Source organism: Hesperophylax consimilis, chromosome 12 (genome assembly GCF_061612785.1).
Source record: "Hesperophylax consimilis isolate HC1 chromosome 12, BYU_Hcon_1.0, whole genome shotgun sequence".
Classification (NCBI taxonomy): domain Eukaryota; kingdom Metazoa; phylum Arthropoda; class Insecta; order Trichoptera; family Limnephilidae; genus Hesperophylax; species Hesperophylax consimilis.
In genome coordinates this window covers 326,162-345,490 of record NC_142847.1, presented here as the reverse complement: position 1 = coordinate 345,490, position 19,329 = coordinate 326,162, and the positions used below count along the sequence as shown (strand labels likewise).

At 37.6% G+C, this 19,329-nt stretch overlaps 1 protein-coding gene across 1 annotated transcript; it reads right to left on the bottom strand.

Annotated features, from left to right (window-relative positions):
• Positions 1–205: 205 nt before the first annotated feature.
• On the bottom strand, positions 206–17,298 carry LOC149418950 (WD repeat-containing protein 3). The gene is made up of 15 exons (XM_089637612.1): positions 16,956–17,298; positions 15,475–15,678; positions 14,955–15,152; positions 13,942–14,106; positions 12,736–12,932; positions 11,138–11,379; positions 10,506–10,626; positions 10,106–10,301; positions 7,940–8,167; positions 6,553–6,822; positions 6,079–6,243; positions 4,685–4,750; positions 4,452–4,609; positions 945–1,167; positions 206–383 (listed from the first exon to the last, which is right to left on the bottom strand). The coding sequence occupies exons 1-15, from the start codon at positions 17,124–17,126 to the stop codon at positions 219–221; spliced, it is 2,769 nt and encodes a 922-aa protein (XP_089493738.1). The 5' UTR covers positions 17,127–17,298; the 3' UTR covers positions 206–218.
• Positions 17,299–19,329: the final 2,031 nt, after the last annotated feature.

Genomic DNA, 19,329 nt, shown 5'->3' with positions numbered 1-19,329 from the left:
TTGCAATCAAGCCGCTTGCCCGTGTCCCAGTCCCTTAAGGGAATGACAAATCAAAAACAATCATTGGCCGCTTGAGAATTTCTTTTGGTATTCTTGTATTTCTGTGTTATCGCATTTGCAAGATTTTCAGGTGTCATTATTAGGTCTTCAAATATTAAAGGGTATGTATGACTGAAACAAATTTATAAAATATATTTTCATTTAATTTCAATATCTCACTAAGTTAAAACAATCATCGACCGCTTGAGATTTTCTTTTGCTTTTCTTTTGGTGTTCTTCTTTTTCCTATCTTTAGTTGCGTCCTTGAAGAGTGCCTCCTTCTCAGTCACTTCGTACTCCCTCTGGTGCCATTGCAGGGCGTGGAGATTGTATCCAACCATATCCTGAGAAAAAGAAAAATGATTTTGTGTTTATTGATTCTTCCACCAGTTCTATGGGATTTAAATGAGCTTAATAACCATTTTGATATCAAAATTATATGTTTCACATACAAAACAGTACAAAATTAGAAAAAGGGAGGTTAAGTAGAACAAACAAGAAAAGACAAAAAAGGAAACAGACAGGGATATTGGTACACATAGTACCAAAGCCAAGGTAGGAATTTACAAAAAGGTACTTAACTACTAATACATTGGTAAAAATAGATTATGCTCGATTACAAATACAGGGGATAGGAAAGGAGAGAGAAAGAAACAAGCTAATCTGTTTATAGCTAATTTATTTATTTGTGGTGAGCAGAATAACGCCATCCGCCATCTAGGATTATAAGGGGGAGAGGTCCATCAGTGGTGCACCAGTAATAGTGTTTTAACCTTTTCAACACAATCTATTAGTGAAACTTCACGGATCACATATGCGACATCTACGTACAGGGATAGCTGCCAATAGATGTGCGATAACCGCGGCGTGGCGATCAGGTTAATAAAAAGGTCTTTTACGCTTACTCTGAATTCAGTAATTCTGGCCATGATTAGGTTTTGGATGGTGACGATGTCATTGAGCAGGTCGTGGCTCGCCACTATGGCGGCGTGGTGGACCCGAATTAGGAAGATGGTCAACTTGCACATCAGCTCGCAGTTGTCCTTCCTCTGCAGCAGCGACGGCAGCATTTGGATTATTTCACAGACTGACTTGAATGGCAGAATTATGAGGGCTTCTTCAAGGTCACTGGAAATGAGAGATATTAATTTAATTTAACTTCACATAATACATACATACTTCTATGGTGTGTAGGAGACAGAGGCGGTTCCTTGGTACGTGCATTTGTGCATTGCACTGCTTGTCTTCAATCTCCACAACAAATTACAATGACATCTGTGCCCCAGTGATCGATGTAAGAAATTCGTAATTCCCGTCAGGTCATTATTTGAGCTATCTTCTAGTAAAAAAATCCCGCGCAAGAGCAAGCGGTCGTGCATACCCCGATATGCACAGAACCAACTTTTACCATACTACTAAAACAGCGTCGGGCGGTGTCGAGACAGCCCGAAGTAGCCGAAACGGTGACATGAGCGAGACAGATTACACTCTTAACGTCAAATTACGTGTTAGAGCAGTGCAGATACATAACCCATTCCGTGCATTATCGAAGTGCTTTGACGGCGAGTGAATTTTGCATCACTTTGATCATGTGTAATCCAATGCGTTTGGAATGGATTCGCTTAGAAATACTAATGTTCAATGTTAACGCAACAACATTAACACATTGGAACTCGTTCGCGGTGAAATCAAACGGTTTCGCTATATTTTCAACGATGAATTGAGTGTCCTTGTGTATTTTCGAGATAATTTTGTATTATTTAATCAGTTATTTTACAAGTATAACTTAGAAGATAGAATGAATTGCAGTAGGTGTTACCATTCATTAATTTGCTCCACCTAAATTACAGACTAGGTACATTTTAAAAGTGAAATGCACTGCTGGTAATTACAGTCACGGGCCGCGTCTGGTAGGAGACCCATTGTTTTCGACGGAATCTCTATGGTCGCCCTAGACCAGGGGTCGGCAGACCGCGGTTCTTTTCATATTGCGGTTATTCGGACATAAACTCCAATTTCATCTCCACACTGACTTTATCAACTATCCTGAAGCCAAGTGGGGGATGTTTGGGTAGGTAGTACCTGAAATTACTATCCTCCTTATATTAGCATACTTCACATATCATTTTAGTATTTTACGTATTCCTGCGCAAATACATAATTTACCATTAATAATTGGGATTTCTATATTTTAAAAAGCCCATAAGACAGAAAAATACATGGGCTGGTCAGAAGACCCACTTGGTTACAGACGTTTTGTTTGGCTTCTTGGCCTGTCAAGAGTTGACTAAATATAAACAAGTTTTGAACTTGTTTATATGGATTTGTTACCTCCTCAGGCAATTTGTTCGGTTTTGGGAACAAACAGTTATTACGTCAATTTGTTCACTTTTCGATACAGCTCATGTGGTCTCATACAAATCGTTGTGTCTCTCTTACCATGTTACCGGTGTTAGAAAGAGAAAACACCAAGCTTTATATTTAAATATGGAAGTTAATCACAAAATAATTACACTGTACAACTGTAAGGACGGGTTGTTTTGGAGAATTTGAACAATTCATCAAATTTCAAAGTTCATTTTCAAGTTCTGTGAATGATTTTTTCAAGTTCCGTTTTTATTACAGTTTTGTCAAGCAACTAGCCTACAATGATATAATAACAGAACTAGAATAGGACTTTCACAGAACCCGAAAATGAACGTTGAAATTTGATGAATTGTTCAAATTCTCTGAAACAACCCGTCCTAAGAAAACCAAAGGTTCCGATTTATGAAATTTAAAAAAAATTATATTTCATATAAAACAACAAAAAAGTGTGGTGGCGGTAATGTTTATAATGCATTTGTCTAATAAAATATGTTTTTATTTTTGTTATCAGCAATTTTAGTTTAGTGTTTAGACGAAAAAATGTAAGATGAGCAATTTTTAAAACTTTTTATGTTTGATTTAAAAACTTATATTATGTTTCTTTATAATAATAAAATTTGAAAGCGTATTTTATCCCCTTTCAAAAACATTTGTTATATTTGGGATACATTCAGAAATATCCCATTTATTTGGATTTTATTGAGAAGCAGAAATACACACAAATTCATCAATTTTCTGACAGCATCTTTAAGAATTATAACGGTCAATATGCCAGAGGCCTGAAGAGTTAACTCCTGTGCATTTAAATAAGATAAATAAATCAGTGTTGTTTATTTACAGAACTTTGAATGTGTTCAATAGTCACAATACCTTATTAGTGCTTTATATTATTGTTTGCAACCAAAGAAAATAGAATATAAGGAGGAAATGCTGTGAGGGACGCCCGACAGTTGGGACTCTTGTGCGGTATTCACATGTGGTGAATATATTTGCGGTGACAGTTTACATGTAGTTCCATAGGCCCATTGTGCTATCTCCCTTTAACAGTAATCCGGTCCCTTTAATGAAGTTCACCAGGGTTGTCATTGGATATGTGGCTATGTCTTCTGGTTCTACAATGTGTCTTCCCAGGTAGCTGAGCCTTGTTCCCAACAGAGCGGGATATTGGCACCAAAGGTGAATTGGAGTCTCTTCATCCACTTCACATGTCCTGCATCTGTTGGTGTTTTCCACTCCCAACAACTGCATGTGCCTCCTGAGATGGCAGTGTCCCTTTAGTAGTCCTACCAGTTCCCTCAGTGAGTTTCTGTCCATATTGAGAAATTGTCTGGTCCGTTTATGAGTAGGTACTTTAGATTACCTCATTCCGGGTGCCCTTTCCCATTCTCCCAGTGCCGGGATTTGACCCACCTTTCAACATGTATTTTAGAGTGGCAAGCTTGTGTTAGGTAAATTTATCTCAGTTTGTATGTGTCGGAACTTATAGTATGATTATTTCAGATTTCCAAAGGAAGGAAAAATTAAAGAAAAATGGATTGAAGCAACGGGGACAAAGGGAAACTGGTTTCCTACTTGCAATAGTATCATTCGAATTTTAGGTTAGTTGAGAAGAATACATATTTTTTTCTCCACGGTTGCAATCCCTATCCGTCTCCATTTGTAAGTATTGATAACGATAAACGCTGTCGGAACGTGTAGGCACGGGAATCTGTTCTAGTATTAATGTCAATGTAATTGCCACGTTTCATTTGTAGGTTTGGAAAGGGGCGGACACTTTAACATATGCAAAAGCGTGCAATAGTATTGGTTAACAAAATCAGTGACTTACGGTTCCATAGTAAAAATACTTGACACCATATCTCCTTTTATTATATTATCTTTGTTTTAAACATATTCACATTTTGTATTTCTGTTACAGTTCATGTTTACAGTAAGGAATGCAGTATTTTTTTGAATAAAACAAATACCAAAATGATTCTTTCGATTTTAAGTTAGGTAAGTGCATAACATTAATTAGTGTAAATTGAATTGAACAAAAAACTTACCTGCTTCTTATTCTCTGAATGGTTTTGCAGAAAAAATCTTCTGGGGTCAGACAGTCAAATGCCTGCATTAATACTGGCAGTTGGATCTTTCCAGAAGTCTCCGCTGTTTTGGCTCTGAATTCTTGACAAACGTCGAGGCATTCCAATATGGAATCCGCCTAAAACAAATAATTATTTTTTTATCAACTGCATGATAATTTTTTATTTGTGACAGTTTATTGTAATAGACTTACCGCTCTTTCACTTCCCACGGTCTTCTTTGATGGCATGTTCAGATTTGGAACTCCGGGTAGTGTAGTCTGAAAAAAAAGTGAAAACTTTTAAATTTGGATATCGTGTTGCTTATCTCTGTATATTTAAGTACCGATATTATTGCATATTTAATCCGGCCATTTCAGTAACGACTTCACTATCACTCTCTACATAAAAAAAATCTAAAATGATGTTTAATCTGCCCTTTGGTAGATAGCGCTATGTAATTTACAATCTGCTCTTTGATAGATAGTGCTAGGTGATTAATAATCTGCTCTTTGGTAGATAGTGCTACGTAATTTATAATCTGCTCTTTGGTAGATAGTGCAAAGTGATTAATAATCTGCTCTTTGGTAGATAGTGCTAAGTGATTAATAATCTGGTCTTTGGTAGATAGTGCTAAGTGATTAATAATCTGCTCTTTGGTAGATAGCACTATGTAATTTATAATCTGCTCTTAGGTAGATAGTGCTATGTGATTAATAATCTGCTCTTTGGTAGATAGTGCAAAGTGATTAATAATCTGGTCTTTGGTAGATAGTGCTAAGTGATTAATAATCTGCTCTTTGGTAGATAGCACTATGTAATTAATAATCTGCTCTTAGGTAGATAGTGCTATGTGATTAATAATCTGCTCTTTGGTAGATAGTGCAATGTTATTTAACTAATTTCAACAGTTATGCCCTTTAGCCCTTCAGGCTCTGGCATGTTCTGTCAGAAGGTCATGGAATACATACATGAAATATTCCTGAATGTATCCGAAAACTGTTTTTGAAAGGTGATAAAAATACGCCATCAAATCGTATTATTACAAATTAACGCATAGTTTCTGGAATATAATAATTTTTTTATAAAACCATAAAAAAGTTTAAAAAATGGCTTAACTTACATTTTTTCTGAGTAAAACTACCAACGACAGAAGAAAACAAAAACATATTTTACCAGACAAATGTATTACAAACATTAATTTCACCTCACTTTTTTATGTTAAAATAATCATTAAAAATTGACAAAGTTTCATAATTGCGGTCGGAAACTTTGGAATCGTAGAGGTGTACATTTTAATTTGTCTGTGGTTATCTTTTAGATTTGACTATAAAGCGTGGTGTATCTCTTTACCATGTATCAATTCTTTCAAGAAAGGCACACAAATACAATATTGGATTGAATCACCAATACAAGTACAGATACCCTTTATAGTTCATCTATTTGTGTCCTATTCTGGGTTAGTAAAGGATAGCTGACGTACGCCATAGTAAACTGTATACAGCGAGGTTATGCATTTGGACATGATTTAGTCCAAATTCGAGCCAAATGGCAGCTAAGTTTGATTGGAAACAATGACCGTAAATATTTAAAATGTAGTTATCCTCACCTTGTCTCCGGTGATGAGCTCCTCTTCAGCCCCCTCCTCGAGGTCCCCCAACACCAGCGTCTCCTCGGAGCGCTCCCACAGCCGCAGCACCCGATCAGCCCCGCATGACACGGCCCACGCCCCGTTGGTGGCCACGCTCAGGCAGCGTGCTTCGCCCATGTGGCCCTGGGAAACACATACACATTAGTCAAATATTTCGGAGAGTGAATTGACTCTGAAATTATTAAAAACTTATTTTATTTTTTATTGTCAAGCCATTTTAAAGGTTTCTTCAAACATAATTCCAACTCGCCCAGTATCGAATGGAAATGTTGCTTGAAATGGCTTTAAGCATGTTCGGGGACCAGAACTGAACATACCTTCCCTGCTCCCGTCAACCTCATAAGATACCTCAATTAGGTGATGCCACAGACCCACTGGCTCTAGACAGTTGGACTTTTAGTTTAGACTTTAATCAAATGGAAATAAACTCACTTGAAGTGTATTAATTTTGTCAAACGTGTCAGCATCCCACTGCTTGACCTTCCCGTCCTTTCCGCATGTGAAGAAGTAATGTGTTTTGGGCACGAACTGCAGACTGGTGACCGAATCGTCGTGGGCGAAGATGGACTTGTGGCAGTCCCCGAAATCCATGCCCCAAACCTTCACATTGCGGTCGGCCGAGCCGGTAGCTATCAGGTTGGAGTCGTAGCTGATGTCCAGGCAGAGGACGGGCAACTTATGGCCGTACAGTGAAAGGTAGAACTGAAACCAATATGTTAATAGATATTGACTCAGTACTCACACAATATATTCATTTTTGCATACTTTTAGAGCTCTTTACAAATTTGTTATTCGACTTCTAAAATTCTAGTGTAAATGAAAAATAACAAATAGAACACACTGTATAACTTTTCATTTAAAAAATAGAACAACTATGTATTATACTGTGCGTATAAGTCCGTCGTTGGTATCGGTAATCAACATAAACCGAAGACCCTGCGTATTGTCTTCGGTTTATGTCGATTACCTATCGATACCAACCCAGTGTTTTTGTTTTATTTAACCCTAATTTTATTTGATTCCTTTTTTAAATTCGTTAAAATGATGAGGGCCTAAAAATTTGTACCGGGACAGTTCAGAGATTTTTTTTTTTACGTGGACATTTTAGTGTAATAAAGTGAAAAAAAAAGTGTAAAAAGAAAAGCTTTACAAAATTACTTCATGTGTTGTTTATCAATAGGATAAATGCTCCCATAGCCGTTGTGCCCCCATGATGCATTGTTGAGAAGTGAGTTAGTTAAGAGCTCATAGAGGACAGTGCAAACAGCTTGCTTGGAAGTCCGTAAGATGGCAGCTAGTGGCCAGTAGTCGCCAGGGCCAGTGAGAATGTTCCCAGACAAACTTACTGTTTCAGATCTCAATTAGCCAGCTTCTAGTTAGGTCGACTATCGAGTCACCATTGTTATATGCGAAGTATTAATAAATCCCTGATTTATCACAAAGAACCAATTATTTATAATCTCCTTCCACGACGAGTTGGAGAACTGTTTGGGGAACACAAAGAAGTAGAATGAGTTGTTTATAAATAGCTCCCACAGCCGTTGTGCCCCCATGATGCATAAAAGTAGAATGAGTTGTTTATAAATAGCTCCCACAGCCGTCGTGCCCCCATGATGCATAGAAGTAGAATGAGTTGTTTATAAATAGCTCCCACAGCCGTCGTGCCCCCATGATGCATAGAAGTAGAATGAGTTGTTTATAAATAGCTCCCACAGCCGTTGTGCCCCCATGATGCATAAAAGTAGAATGAGTTGTTTAACCTACAATAATGTATTTAAGAATATTTTGGTGAGAGAAAAGATACAGTCATAAATCATACCTTAAAAGAATCGAGGAAGAATATCTTGACAGTGGAGTCCAGCAGTCCGACGGCGATGAACTTACTGTTGGGGCAGACCTTGACGCAAAGCACAGCTTCCTCCAGCTGCAGGGTACGCTTGTGGAGCAGGGACAACACGCGCGCCTTGCTGTCTCCTGTGGCGTCGGGGATCAGTTCAAAGTCCCAGACCTTCACTGTCTTATCGCTGCTGCCCGTCACACAGCCGTGCTGTGAGAGAAGATAAATTGATTAGTCAAAAAGTCCCGGAACACAATTATTTTGACTGAAACTGACCACGGCAACTGAATTAATTTTGGTGCTAACTTTTCCTGAATTTATTAATGTAGTAAAGATGCCATAATTTTTTTGTTTAAGGATGTATTTTTATGTTGGCATTAAATCACTAGGTAAAAGGTAAAAGTAAGGTATAAAAGTAAGGGGGTATTTCACTATGTCGGGCTAAATATCTGACTAGCTATCCGTTGGCTGGCTTTAAAGATCAGAATAACTTCGTTATTCAACGGCGACCGTTTCACCATTGTTTCGAGCTTCCGGATAGATAACACTCGAAATAGTCTGGCAACATCGCAAAATGTTTGCTGTTACTCCATCTACTGCCACGGCTGTCATGCGTCACAGTCCGCACACCGCAAAGTGTGCATTTTTTTGGTTATGTTATGTTGATTATCAGGTCATTTTAGATAGATTCGTGTCGAATTAATACATTGTTTCTTATTTTGAACACAATCAAATAATTCAGGATGGATCATACAAGCATTCAAATTCATTCAACAAAATTTGACTCACTTCTCCGCTGTCAAACTCGGAATGTTTTGACGCCTTCTTTGATTCGAGGAATAGCGCCTAACGTGAGGTTCGAGCACTGATTAGTCAAATCGAACTTTAACCCGAGCGTTAGCGTTATTCAGATATAGTGAAAACGAAAAAATGACTAATCCGCGGATTAGTGCTTAGTCAGAACATAATCAGAGATAGTGAAATACCCCCTTTGTCTAGATAAAAAAAAAAAATGTTGTTTATGAGGGTCATACTGCTAATTTACGTAAAAATAAACACACCCTAAATTATGGCAGCTCGGATGGAATACGTTAAAGACCCTTTTTTAAGAAATTTTGACAGTTCGCGAACCAAAATTAAAAAAATATTTTTTCATACTAGAAATGAAAACCTGTTGACGCCTTAAAAATGCATATTCTAATATAACTTTATACAGACTCGATATTACCCCAATTATGTACCGTGGAGGGAAGTTTGAAAGTAACTAACATTATGAATCTTTGCACTCTTTTTAGGGTGAATTGCCTAATACAAAAAAAAAAAAAATCTTTTAAATATAGGAGGATTTATCGGCTCTAATAACACTGTAAGCAGTTTATATGTTTTTAAATTATTCATGGAATTATAGACAGCCCTGATTTACTTTCAACATACCAACTAGAACTTGCTATAATTTTGCAGAAATTTTAGATGTGTTAAATTGCATGGATTATAGTTGCAAGAAGGCGATTATACATCTACCTCTGTAATAATAACAATTAAGATTAGCATAATACTATTCTTCTGCACGGGTTCTATATAATTATAATAATGCAAATTTTACTTTTTGATTACTGTTCCACCGAATTACTACGTACATGCTAGTGGATCCCGCAATGCATTTCACTATTGCTAATGTCTTTCTCGGGCGTCTCCGACTTATTCCACTTTCACAGTAGTGATAGAGCGTATCACAATATTACTGTTAAAAAACTACATTACATAAACTTTAACTGGACTCCGTATCACATTCCGTTGCAGAAATATTGCCTTAAGTATTCCTCCAGCATTCTTGAAATCTTCTATCATTTAAACTGCTCTCTAAACACTCCTGTCACTAATAAGAACAAACATTGAAAATTTTAGCGATATTGGTAGACTACTTTACGAGTTTTGTGAGCACAAACATACGCAAGCTGAATACATGTTTGTAAAAGCCCATATGAAATTCACACATCGAATGCTCGATAATTCCCGGTGCTCAAGTAATTGTCTCGGCGTTCTAGTGGTTAATGTTATGTTTTCAGTAAATAAAATGCACACGAGGATATTAAATTAGAATGAATGATTTGATTTGTTATATACACAAATCACAAAATGATAGTTTACCTGATCTGGTAGAAGAGATATGCTCCAAATCTCATTGGCGTGTGCCGGAATCTCCTCGAGGATATCTCCGGCTGATATGTCGATGATGAGCAGCTTCCCATCTTGCAAGCCGGCCAAGATGTGGCGATCTCCGGGCACGAAACAAAGGCTGACTACGGCGCCCGTTTCGATAGTTCGGAGACATACTTGGGAAGGCCTGACCAAGGAAACAAAATACACAATAGTGTTTTATAATCCAGTTTTAAATATAAATGTTTATGGCACTTCGACACTTCCCTCTTCAAATAATGTACCTACATACATAGTTCACAAATTTGTAAATTAGAAGTTTGATGAATGAAGGAATGACAGCTGTCAGGAACAACTACTGTTACTGTAAGGAGGATAAATTTGAACTCACCGATTCCACAGTTTGACGGAGTCTGTACTGCCGGATGCTATGGCCAGGTTATCAGAACTGAAGGCCACGCATCTAACTTCCGTTTGATGGCCGAAACTGTGAATCTGTCTTAGACAATTATCTGCAAATCAATAAATGTAACAATAATTAGAAAATAATGACTCAGTAAAAACACTTCTGATTGCAAACTTCAAAAGTTTAAAATTAGAATTTTAAATTTTAAATTCTAGGCATGACTAGAAAACACGTTGCCTCAGTGTTGCCATGTGGAACAAGGGACAGCAAACGGGGAAAAGGGCAAGTGTACATATAATACCTGTATTAAATTTAGCAACAAATGGCGAAATGTAAATGGGCAAAGCAAAAGAGCAGCAGGCTTTAGTTCATAATGAATTCCAGGCATCGATGGAAACAAGATGTGTTATAGTTACCATAGGAAGGATGTATAAATAATGAAAACTCGAGACTGCAATAACTATACAATCTCTGGAAAGGAACACTGAAGGGAAGCTGTTGGTCAGAACGGCGTTGGGACTCAAATGTTAAGAGCCAGAATCCGGATTTGGTGAACAGACTACCATCGGTGATGCCAGCACTACGGAACCGCCACAATCTTACTGAAGAATGCTTACATTCCGTCTCCTTGTTGAGGGTCTTGATGCTGTGTAGCTCCAGGGTGTTGTTGGCCAGCGACACGGCGAGCCTGAATTCGGCGCCGCCCCCGCTGATGAGGTCCACCCCCTTCAGCTTGCTCTCCAGCTTCATGCTTGGCAGGCGGCGCACCTCGTCTGCAAGGGCCAGCGTCTCCAGGTCCTGCTTCTCTCCCTCCTCCTCTTCCTTTTCATCCTCTTTCTTGATCTTCTCTGCCTCTAGACTGAAATTGATTTATAAAAATAAACAGTGGATACACAATAATTTCCTTTGTGAGTTAAGCCTATCGCACACAGGGATATTCACAAGCGACTCGAGATTTGTATGAGTATCATACGCGTCCCTTATGGGTTTCCGCCAATAAATCTAACCCAACGTAACCTATTTAACCTAGTCATCACTTTTCATGTTGCCTGGTTACCCTATTTTGCTAGGGTTCGTACACAATGGGTTTGACATCAGTCGCACGCTACTGATACTAGCACGCTACATATGCATCTATTGTTGAAAATTTTCCTGGTAATGTACAAAAATATCCATGTTTATGAATACATAAGAAATATAGAATAACACTAGAAGTGCCCTTCCATACAAATGTTTCATTTAATCCAACAGCCCAGCTCTCCGCCTCACTTACATTCGTTTGAAATCGTAGATCTCCATCCCATTTGAATTTAGTAAGCACAGTTTTGTATTGGAAATTTAAGCTTCCATTAGGCAAATATTTGGATCACAAAACACGGCCACAAGGGAATTCTCATTTTATTCTGTATTCTATGGTAAGAAAGGTTATGTTAACCCAAAATCGTCTCTTTATGCTAATAATAAAGAACTCAACGTATGTCATGACAGACCTTGAGTTGTATTAACTCAACGTCCGCACGTGAAAAAATTATCAAATCTTTAGTTAAATAGTACAAAACAAAGTCGCTATCTGCGTCTGTCTGTCTGTTCTTCTAAACTATGCAACTGATTTTTATAGGGTTTTCGCTATCAATTAGAGAATTTCTTCCGGAAGTTTTATATATATATGCAATGCCGGGTACACGTCAGCTAGTACAGTATAATTAGGACAGCGCCGTGTACAGAAACCAGCATATCAGTAGGCAACTTGTGGTTGCATCGCGGTCGCGTGGTTTGTAAACATCCCTGTATGAGATGGACATAAGTCCACATGAGCGAGAACTGTTCTAAATTAGAACTGTTCTGGAAATTATCAAATTAAAAGATAATCTTTTAAAATAAGTGATTATATTACATGTCTATAATAAATTTACTTCGCCCACTATTCCAAAGTCATTTAAGTTACCTACCTACATATTATGCATAGAGTAAAATTTAAAAAGAAAAGATCAATAAGGAACTCCAGTAAAAAATATTTCGTCTTCAGTAGTTTCATCACTTTTATACAGTTTGCAATGTTTTCTGTGTATTTAAAATGTGCTATACATCTTATATTTTAATTTTCCGTAAAAACAAATAGTACTGTTTTAGAAACTAGATAAAATTTTCATTCCGGTGTATGCATTTAATAAAATTTTAATATCAAACGCCATAAGATGATTTAATAAATACTCACAGAGCCTTCTTCTTGGCCTTGGCCCTTCTCTTCTTCAGCCTCAACTGTGCCTCGTCATCATCGCAGAACATGAAGAATTCCAGGATGGCATCCGTCCCATGGCACGCGAGTATGCTGCCCTGTGCATCCACCTCCAGTGATACCACCCGCCCCCGCCCACCCCGCAACAGTGTGCCCATCAAGTGACACTGTAAAGCCTGGAATTCCAAAAAAGGTGTTTCCAAATAAATATTTACCTTTTAAAACTCAAATAACAAAACCTTTTAAAGTCGTCAAAGATGATCCATTCTTGAAATGTAAAGTAGAATTGATGGTTTTATTAGTGAAATCGATTCTGATTTTATCCTCTATAATTGTTTTCAAAGCACAAAGGTGAAAATCGCATTGCACAACATTTGATATTTATATCAGAACTGTCTCCGTGAGCACGATCGGCACACATTATATCTCAACTAACTAACCATCATGCCTTTTCTCCGCAGAGGTAGGGGGAGAGGATGGACCACCAAACAACTCGGTCTTGGCACACACTTCCTGCCTCATTCACACATTGTCTGATACTTACTCTTCTATTATTCTGACTCTTGACATGGCCCCACTCGAGTATCTGATTCACTTGATCGTGCCATGTCTTCCTCCGGCATCCCTGACTTCTGCTACCATTTGCATCATATATCTACTTGCCCAAACCATCTAAGCATCCCTTTCTTAATCTTACTCATTACACTTAGATCAGCCTTGCACTCTTTGCGGATCTCCACATTTCTCACACGATCATATATGGTTTTACCACACGTATGCCTCAGAGATCTCATTTCAACAGTATTCAGTCTACTTTCATCCTTTTTCTGCCAATTCCATGTAGGTAGGTACCAGCACTCCATTGTGGACTGCTAACTTGGCTTCTTTGGACAAGTTCTTGTTAGCGCCAACTGCGTTCAGTCCTCCATTATATATAAAAATCATGTGTCACTGTAATTTTGTGAATGTGTATGGTTGATTTCGGCTTGAAAGTTAGGATAGTTTTGGACCCAATTTTCATATTTCTCATCCCAAAATACATAAAACCACAAATTTTAACTTCCCTACATAGAAGACGGGCTGTAGCAGGATAACGTCTGCCCGGGCCCGCTAGTTATATAATATAATAACCAACGCCGGGGACTTGAGCTCGTCTGAATTACAATTACATGAGGCATTACTTACAGAACTTTCTTCAGAGTCTTCAAGTTCGGTGATGGCCAGAGCTTTGGTTTTATCTAGGAGTTGGTCCGCCTCGTCCTTCCACCGCAGTTTCCAAACTTTCAATACTTGGTCTGTGGAGCCTGTGACTAAATATTTATCTTGCTTTACCAAAGCTGAAGCCCACACCTGGAAAACAACAAAACAAATGTTAAAAACGATAGGGCCCCATGGTACATCACATTGGGGATACCAGCTAATTAATAAGGAATAAAGATAACAGATATTTAACCGCTCAGGCCTCTGGCATATTTACCATTATATTTCTTAAAGACGCAGTCAGAAAGTTGGAGAATTTGTGTGTATTTCGGCTTGGCTTCTTATACAATCCAAATAAAGGTGATATTTCTTAATGTATCCAAATGAAAATTTAAAACTGTTTTTGAAAGGTGATGAAATACGCTTTCAAAATATAATACTAGAAGTAAACATCATTTTTGGAATATTAAAATTTTGAAATCAAACATAAAAAGTTTTAAAAATGGCTCACCTAACGTTTTTTTGTCTAAACACTGAACCAAAATTATTTATAATGAAAAAAAACAACGCATATTTTACTAGACAGATATATTATAAATATTACCTTTTTTGTCATTTCATATAAAAAAAAAATCACAAAATTTTAATTCTTCTGTAGTTAACTTCTGGATTTGAATATAAAGCGTGATGTTTTCTCTTCCTAGCACCATTTAGTTCATATTTCTCCTGTAGTTAACTTCTGGATTTGAATATAAAGCGTGGTGTTTTCTCTCTCTAGCACCGTTTAGTTCATATTTCTCCTGTAGTTAACTTCTGAATTTGAATATAAAGCGTGGTGTTTTCTCTCTCTAGCACCGTTCCTCAATATAACAACACAAGCAACATTTTCCTTGTGTCTTGCTTACTGTGGTGGTAGTAGGAGATTTTCAAATATTGTCAGGTTGTTCGTAATGTTTGTCTTTCTTTTAAAAACAAAAAAAAGTATATATTTGACTAACCTCAGATCTGTGGCCAGCTAAAGTCTTGAAGCAGTGTTTGGTTTCCAAGTCCCAGAACTTAATGAAGGTGTCTTTGGAGGTGGAAATGACGGTCTGATGTGATTCCACGAAGCAGAGGCTGGTTATGGCCCCCTTGTGGCCGCTGAACCGAGCCAGACCCGTTTCCGCTACTATATCCCAGCCAATCACCTCGGTATCCTAAAAGTAACAAGTGGTGCATTATAAAGATGGTGAATGCCACACGGATACCAACTACGCAGATATTGAGGGAAACGTCAGTGAGGGAGCGGCCTACAATGGCTCCAAATTCTGTACAATGTCTTCTGCTTCACATGGTGGAGAGTTGACGGTTGACAGCATAAGGAGACACTTAATTCAATACAGATTTCTACTCCGTTTTCAGTAGTTTGCATTTGTCAACATTCACACAAGTCATTTAGGCCCCATTTGTGAAACATCAATCTTTACAATTTTTTAAACTTAATGCATTTATTGAAACACATTATTTAAAAATATTCACCATAGACCCCGAGAAGAGTTTGTGCCCCTGGCTATCGAACTGCAGAGCCGTGATGGCGTACTTGTGTCCAGCGAACACGCAGCCCAGATCGCCGGTCGTCAGGTTGAAGATCTGAAGGTTGCCGTCGGAATAGCCAACGGCCAACTGGTTCCCGGAACTGGCGAGCTGCGTGACTTCATACTTCTCTCCGGGCAAGACTTGGGCCTGGAAAAATAATGATTTGTGAAACATTTTATTTTTATGTGAAATACCGCACAAGTGTCCCAACTGCTTTGGACCTGCGATGTCTGGCTTGCTAGTTGAGAGCCATACCCCTCGACCACCTTATTTCAGTTTTTCATACAAACTCATTCTGATATCGTGTCCTACCCAACACTAAAGCGAATAATTCGAAATGGATAAGAACAGAATAGCAAATATTGATAATATTTGGATGATTTGTATATCGCCGTTTTTGTGCAAAATCACCTCAAGGGCGCTGTACAAATATATAATACATTTCTACAATGATCTATATTATTACTAACTATAGACTAGTCAAACTGTTATCAATTTATTTGTTGTATCCACCGGTTCGTCGATCACTAATACAAAGCTTTATGTACAATGCATTTGATCGATAAACGTGATGCTAGAATGTACATATGTTATTATTATTATTTATTTATATTTTGTACAGGCAGATAATATACAGTACTATATTTGTGAATAGATGAAACGCCCCGTTCAAAGAATGTGTGTACGGGTGAAACAGCTATATTATTATGAGCGCCCATTGTTTCTGTATGCGAGCATCTCGACGAAAAAAATGAGCAAGCAAAGTAGTAGAATATGATGTACTGTCACTAGGTTGTCCTTCATGCACTTGCGTTCGCTGTATCACTTTCTTTTATTTGACATTTTCCATTTTCGGGTAGCAAAAAGTCTGGTGAATAATTGTATTTATTTATAATAAGTGATTTTTGACTACATCCAAATAAATGGAAGGAAGCTCCATTAGATTTGGTTTTGGCTAGAGAATGATTTGTACACTTCTCAAAAGCACATAACCTAGAGCGACATGTTGTGGCAGCTGGTGACAGCTTGTCTGACCAACGAACTTATGTGTGATACTAAACGCAGCAAATCTCAAGTATGTCCACTCTACCCAGTTTAGTGAAACCACATGCATTGTCTCAGTAATAGTTAGTCTTTCTAATTTTCTGGCTTAGTGCTAGAAGTGCCCATGTCAAATTTGAAAAACGCTCAAAAATGAATATTGTTGATTTCTTGATGCAAAAGCGATGAAACAATATTTTTACTTTAGATAGGCCACAATTTCATCAATATAGAGCACCTGATATGGGTATTCATAGCATTCAAATTAGGGACGTTTAAGTGTACTTTCTGGTACCTACTACACAAACTGACACAGGCACTACTAAACTTTCCAAGATTTTAGAATGTGAACAATATAAAAAATAAAAGATTTATGTAGTAACCTTTTCTCCAAGTCTCATGTCCCAGACGATGACATGCTCACAAGCCGCCGCAGCAACATATCGTCCGCTAACTCCATTCAAAGTTACATTACACACATTACTGCGAGGACTGGCGATAATGTTAAAACTTCCAGCCGCCACATATCGAAGATACTGCTTCGTCAGGCCCATTTTGGCGGTAATTAAGTTATAAGACAATCAACTGAGATTAATTAGAACAGTCATTCATATTGTTTCCAGCTCAAACCGCGATAAAACGAAAACAATAGGTGGTGTTTTGAAGTATAACCTATATTCTGCAATGTATTCAAATCAATTGTCAAATACATGCTTTCAATCAGTGTTGCCATGCCGCGAAAATGAAAACCGGTAGATGTGAGTTGAAAAATTCGGTAGATTGAAGTTGAAAATTTGGTGACAAAATCGGTAGATGTCAAAATATTTATAGGTGCTAGATTATGAATGTCGCAACCCTTGATTTGTTGATTTTTACAAATTTCTTTGGATTTTCCATGAACATCGATAGATCGGTATATTTTTGCAAAAATCTGTAGATATTCCGTAGAAATGGCATCACTGCTTTCAATATACATTTTTTTAAATTAAATAACAGCTGAAGATCAAAATATCCAGCACGTATTTTCGAAAAAAAATTATAAAACCGGGTCAGAAGTGAACGCGCAGTACACTGTATCATAATACATAATACTCATAAGTCAACATTCATATCTTAGTAATTAGTGACTCGTCATGAAGTCGATTCGGCAGATATTATGTGATGTGATGACAACAACTTGTAGGAAAAACGACTCAATGATTTTGTGGACATGGCAAGACAGTACAATACTCTACAATAGTACAATACTGTCTTGCCCCAGCTCTGGATCCATTGTCCTAGTTAGAACAGTATTTTGGAGGACAGGACAATGAACCAAGACATTGTCCCAGAGATAGATGGGCAAGCTATCTTCACAGTATAGCGTCTTACCCCCACCACCAAGCGTTATACGAGTTTTGACAACTCAGTAGGACAACAACAAGTCGCTCTGGGCGTACTTATCTCGTCACTCGGCGCTCTCGGCTCTCGGATCTCATATATCGGCTTAAAATCGTCGCGTAAATGCAACACTACAATACATCTTGGTATAAAAGATCTAATATTGAAGTGAAACTTCTTTAGGCGCGTAATGAATTTTCGGGGACGGAGTAAAACCGAGTCAGGATCGACACGAAAATGCGGGTACCCCCACCACCGCTCACCGTTCACTGTCCCTCTCTCACCATATGCGCTTGTTGAGGTGGGGGAGCCGCTCACGAACGTTCTCTCCCGACACGGGACAACAATCGATGCAGTTTTTGCACGATTCATTAAGGATTTAAGTGCTCATGTATATATCTCGCACTTTAGTTACCATAACCCAATTATCACGACATTAGGAAATGATATTCATGAAATTGACAATGAAAATGGCACATGATTGGTAAATTGTCATTGTAATTTCTTTGTAATTTTTAATTGTAATATTGTTATTTATGTAATATTGTATACTTGTGAATAAATTGAAAATTTTTGGAACTATACATTAATCGAACGTCATTCATCTATAAGAAAATATTAGAAAAAGCAAATCCATGCTTCGTCGTTGAATTATTTAACCTCTAATTTTCAAACTAACCTAAGAGAGAAAATAGAGATGATGAAATGAAAATAGAGAGAGAGGAATACTAGAAGTTTCACTTCTGTCTTGCGTAGGCTTGACACACCCACTTTTTTTTCGCAAAACTCACTCGTTACGTGCTTTGTCGTGTATCCATTTTCACAGCGTTCCGTATTTGAAATACGGCAGAATTGTTGTATTGTTCCATTGCCCTGCTCTGCACGATCGAGGCTGTTCACGGACTTAGGGACAGGAAAATATTGTATTTTTCTTTTGTGTTGTCCTCGTGTGATCCCGGCAGCATCTAGTGACATTCCACTCTATGTGAAATTTATAAAAATCTGCCTTTTTTTTTAAAAATCAACCGTTTTCAGTTAATTTCCACAGAAAATGAACTAAAGTTTCGAAATCAATTTTTTTGAAATATCACAATAACTCCCCCTACCCTATGAATTTGAAAATATTGTACGGAATCATTCGTCACCCGAAATTCTCCAGCCACTTCCTCCCCCCATGGATTTGAAAATTTTGGGCATATTGTCACTGATCGATATTATTATACTATAGATATACTATACTAGACTCAAAATTGAACTTCTCAAAAAATGCAGACTATACAATTAAAAAAATTACAAAAAAATATCATTTCTTGGTAGAATCAGAAACAAAGTAAATAAAGAAACATGCCAGATAATATACAATACAATTATATCACC